The sequence below is a fragment of the Limulus polyphemus genome, unplaced genomic scaffold (genome assembly GCF_000517525.1).
Source record: "Limulus polyphemus unplaced genomic scaffold, Limulus_polyphemus-2.1.2 Scaffold636, whole genome shotgun sequence".
In the NCBI taxonomy this organism is placed as follows: domain Eukaryota; kingdom Metazoa; phylum Arthropoda; class Merostomata; order Xiphosura; family Limulidae; genus Limulus; species Limulus polyphemus.
The window spans coordinates 142,883-148,077 of record NW_013666246.1 but is presented as its reverse complement, the minus strand read 5'-3'; the positions used below and the strand labels follow the sequence as shown (position 1 = coordinate 148,077).

At 33.6% G+C, this 5,195-nt stretch overlaps 1 protein-coding gene across 3 annotated transcripts in view; it reads right to left on the bottom strand.

The window, feature by feature from the left end:
- Nucleotides 1–5,195, bottom strand: part of LOC106459605 (glutamate receptor ionotropic, kainate 2-like) — a 31,968-nt gene that overhangs the window by 14,519 nt on the left and 12,254 nt on the right. The window contains exons 2-4 of one of the 3 annotated variants that reach the window (XM_022386136.1): nt 4,302–4,314; nt 2,151–2,306; nt 450–554 (exon numbers count right to left, since the gene is read on the bottom strand). In XM_022386136.1, coding sequence (XP_022241844.1) covers nt 450–554; nt 2,151–2,291 — 246 coding nt within the window. In that variant the 5' untranslated portion in view covers nt 2,292–2,306; nt 4,302–4,314. Of the gene's footprint in view, nt 1–449; nt 555–2,150; nt 2,307–4,301; nt 5,185–5,195 lie in introns of those variants that run through there. The other 2 variants (XM_022386135.1, XM_022386134.1) reach the window with 2 other exon arrangements.

Below are 5,195 nucleotides of genomic sequence, written 5' to 3'. Positions count from 1 at the left end.
CAGAAACTATACGTACGTGTAAGAACTTACCAGAAACTATGTGCACGTGTAAGAAGTTACCAGAAACTATGTGCACGTGTAAGAACTTACCAGAAACTATACGTACGTGTAAGAGCTTACCAGAAACTATACGTACGTGTAAGAACTTACCAGAAACTATGTGCACGTGTAAGAAGTTACCAGAAACTATACGTACGTGTAAGAACTTACCAGAAACTATACGTACGTGTAAGAACTTACCAGAAACTATGTGCACGTGTAAGAACTTACTAACACATAATTCTACATATGCAATTGTTTCTATCTTTACAAAAGCATTTTGAAAGTAAAGAAATCATATTATGTTTGGAAAAATTTCGTTTTCCCCGAGTTGTTGAGTATTAAAAGTTCCCGATAGCTAATGTTTGGTGTTTTTTTATTCTAAAGGCTTAACACGAATCAAAACTTACGTGACGTAGTCCTTCTTGAGTAAGTTCATTCAGCTTCAGATTAAAGTCGGAACGAAATCCGTACTTGTCAAACTTTATTTCTCCAGTTAAGCCCCTGGTGGTAATCTGAGACAATGTACAGATAAAAAATGGACAAGACCACAACGTTGGACGCACTTTCAAATAGTTTAATCCTACTTATTAATATTTGATTTCAAACTATAAAAAGAATTACAGCAAGGAGAAATAGTTAAAACAAAACAACAACAGCAACTTTATCTTAGAAAAAAATCAGGCAGATATTCAGTTAAATAATTTATATACAAAGAATATTTGACATTAACTTCTTCGAACAACAATAAGTGCAGTTTTTCTATGTTAAAAACTGGAGTGGTTTGTGAATACTGGTGTGTAATTTATCTAATAACTAATATTTTACATGAAATACCGATAAGCGAAAGGTACCTTCAGAACTTGAACCTGGGGTCCATGACTAACAAAGTCAGTGCTCTATCATTGATACAAGTACAAGTCGTACCTCTCAATTGTCATTTATAAGTCCGCTTACGATGAGAATGATCACAATACGACGTTATGTTAGTTACGAAGTATCTTGGATAGGTGAGTGGGAGGGCAATGACTTTCTTAGGCAAGGGTCATTTTTGTTTTATCAGTTTCACATAAAATATTAATTATTAATATAGAATAATATTACAGTAGTCATTTGTAGGTTTTTTAATCATATTTTCATTCCTGCTTTGTTGTGCTACTTTGATGACTATATGCTATTTGGCCAAAACACAGTACAGGTACAGTAAAACATAGTGGGGGATCAGTTCAAGTTTGGGTCTATCTATATCTCATTCATCGCTGTTGGCGAGCTACAAAATAATGATGGCACCCTGACTGCTAACAGGTAGAGGCAGATTATCATCTATAACACCATTCCCCAAGACACAGGCTTGATCAAGAATAGGTTAATCTTCTAGCACGACAATAATCCCCAGCATAGGACAAATGTGGTGAAATAATATTTTGACGGCAAAATGGCCGGTGGAACACTAAAGCCACTATGGCTGGGCTTTCACAAACTCCTGATAGAATATTCTAGAGGTTGTATGGGCTTATGTAAAAATTAGGAGGATAAAAGACGACCAGACAAACTGACTGAAATGTGAGGAGTAATGCAGGACAGAACACCATTAAACAATTGATAAACATGAAAACAAATTGACTGAAATGTGAGGAGTAATACAAGGCAGAACAACATTACACAATTGATGAACATGAAAACAAATTGACTGAAATGTGGGGAGTAATACAAGGCTGAACAACATTACACAATTGATGAACATGAAAACAAATTGACTGAAATGTGGGGAGTAATACAGGACAGAACAACATTACACAATTGGTGAACATGAAAACAAATTGACTGAAATGTAAGGAGTAATACAAGACAGAACAACATTAAACAATTGATAAACATGAACACAATGAAAACATACAAAATAGTGTATCTTGTATGTTCAGGGAAAATGTTTTGTACAAGCAACACGTTTAGCATCTAGTTGTATTACTTGTTATATATCCCCTTCTGTTTATGTATCCCCGTATGTTTGAAATTCCACAATTATTTCAATTATATATATACAGTTATTGTCGAATCTAGTTAGAAGTTGTTATGATTACGTGATTTTCCTTAATACCTATCCCTCATACCATCCTCATGTAGCTCACAAAGTAATGTCCTTGTGGCCAAGGTTGTTCTGTTTCGCACGAGACGACAGGGAAGTCGATATCTTGTCCTCTGCGGTTGATGTGTTGAAGAGTGACGGCGAGAAGCTTGATGGCGTCATGCATCAAGGCTAATTCGGTCTTGGCGATCGAATAAAAACAGACAAAAAAGAATCAGTCAAGCAAAGAAAACATGAACTTTTTTTTAAAACAAACACAGACTCATCATCTTATGGTTTTCTCCATTACTTTAGGGAACAATTACTACTATAGTATCTTCCAGGAGGTAGTTACTTTTTACCTTATCATCACTTAAAAACGAAACATTTCCAAGTAATATAAGAAGCGGGGGCTGTTCCTTAGACAGTTTAGTTGATTAAACTATTGGTGCTAATGTCTGTGTAAATCGTGTACAGATTAGGTTTTAATTCGAGGGTGAAATGAGTTAATGATCTGAGATTAAAGATTTTCTATACGCAATGTGAATTTTAAATTGTAACTAAGTCCTGATTTCAGCTGTTAAAAGGAACGTCTAAACCTAAGTATTGACCAGAAAAGAGAACCATACACGTGTATACCATTAACTTTGTAATAACAGCAACGGCATGACAAACGTTATGAACTTAAGCATTGGTTATTTTTAGAAAGTTTCCACTGGAATAATTACTTCTTTACGTATTAACTGCTTTTGTCTGTTTGTTTGTAGTTAAGCAAAAAACTACAAAATGGGCTATCTGTGCTGTGTTCACAAGTATCGAAGCCCGGATTTTACCGTTATAAGCCTTCAGAATTACTACTGAGCCAGGAAAATCTGCGTAGCTTCCACAGAGACACTTTGAATTAGACAAGCATTTGTAATTGGAATTTCTAGACTGAGCGTCAACTTAAGTACACGTGGGCTGAACGGGCAGGATAGAGATTCTCGGGATTTAGGTGTACTAACCAGAGTAAAGGCAGCGAGTTAACCCGAATAACGTGATTGACCTTCAGTGTTCAGGAGCATCACGTTTCGAACTCTGAACTATTTGACTGAACAACATGCTAACCACTAGGTCACTGGAACACTGTTTGGAGACAGCTTTATTTGATTATAGAACATCATGTATTAAACACGTGTATATAAAACCAATTCACTTAGTTGTAATAGTCCCTGAAGAATAGACCACTTGCTGGATAAGCACATTCTATAAGAGAGAAAAACCAGGGAATAAAGTTCACAATAATTTGTTTGTTTAGCAAAACAGAATACTCTGTAAAAGGGTTAATTAATATATATATATATATATATGGTAACTAACTTTAATCCTCAATTTGTTATAAGTGTCCGTGCACATTTCTTTCTATACAGAAAACGAAAACAGTAGAATTAGGCGCATTTATTAGCAGGTTGTATGACGTCACATCGACCATGCGTCCAATCAGAACGTGAATTTTGCGATAAGGCTATTTTTTTGTAGTTTTTCTTTATGTAAAACGTTTTATCCGCTAGATGGCTTATTGAGCAAAAGTATAGTATACTGAAAATAATGCCTGGAGACGGCTTGAATGGGTAATAAAGAAAAACTTTAATATAAGTTTAACATAACAACAAATGTACAACGTTTCGATAAGGTTTTGTCATCATCAGGTACATGTAGTTTACACTGACACAGATATATATATATATATATATATAAATACAGTATGGAACAATCAAGTCACATGACCGGATATTGTTGCAAGACTTAGAAGAGATATATTGGCACCCCAGGGTTGTTTTGTTCAATTAAGATGGATTCCTTGATTTTTCATTTGTCTATGTTTGGTTTTTTTGTTTAAAATTACTGTGTTTTTAATAGATATACTAAGATTTTTTTGTATTTGTTGCAATGGTAGGAAAACAGTGGGTAAGGTTTTTTTATTGTGTTCTGCGAATTCGGTTTCGAATTTTCTTCCTGTCATCGAATAGTATACTGAATGTCGTGAAAGTAACAAACACCAATTTTCGATTCTTCAATGACAGTTAAGAAGTTTGTGGTTACGAAAAGTAGTTAAATCACAGAGAAAAGATTCTGAAAACGTTCAAGTTTATCAAGTCGTGATCGATTAGGGAATGTGTAGGAGATAGTAGCTAATACCGTGTGTGAAATAACTTACCTTTATTTTCTATCTCAGCAGCATGCAAGAAACAGATTTGACACCAAATTACTTAGTGAAATATACTAAAAAGATTTGAAATATACTAAAAATTTGTTTATAAATTCTATGACATGAAAGCAAGGTAAAGAGACTACTAAAAATATATTTTTATTTACGGACTTATTCAAACAGCATTTCTTGGTTACAGGATCCTTAAAACAGGTGGATCACACGCATAAATTGAAAGAAAACTACCTTCAACATCGCATTCAGTCCTGCTAATTAATATTACTTATTTTACCTGGAAAAATAACTCTTTCGTTGTCATTTCTTTACTCAAAGTGTTAAATTTGTTTAATATCATTTAAAATATGGACCCCCACCCATAGTGAACGATATAAAACAGGACAGTAATTTGAGAGTTAAGACTTTACATGTACTCAAGTTGATTTATATGTATGTGTTTGAGTGTGTCTTACAATACAAAAAGTTCTATTTTGTAAGTTCAAATTCAACACCAACTTAGTTTTTATTCTTAGCAGAATTAACTTGCTGGTCACTGAACGTATCTACTCGTTTTAAAGGAACAGATGAATCTCTTGAGAATTTATATTTTATAAAAATGGTCTTCGAGCCCTCGGTAATTAATAAATTTTTTATTTACATTAGTTACTATTTTGAAAGAAATATATATGTTAAAATTACAAGTTGATTAAATAATACTTTGTTAGTTTTAACCTCACGTTGAGCTTACTAGTCGATTAAATAAAACACTCTGTTAGTTTTAACCTCATGTTGAGCTTACTAGTCGATTAAATAAAACACTCTGTTAGTTTTAACCTCATGTAGAGTTTACTAGTCGATTAAATAAAACACTCTGTTAGTTTTAACCTCATGTAGAGTTTACTAGTC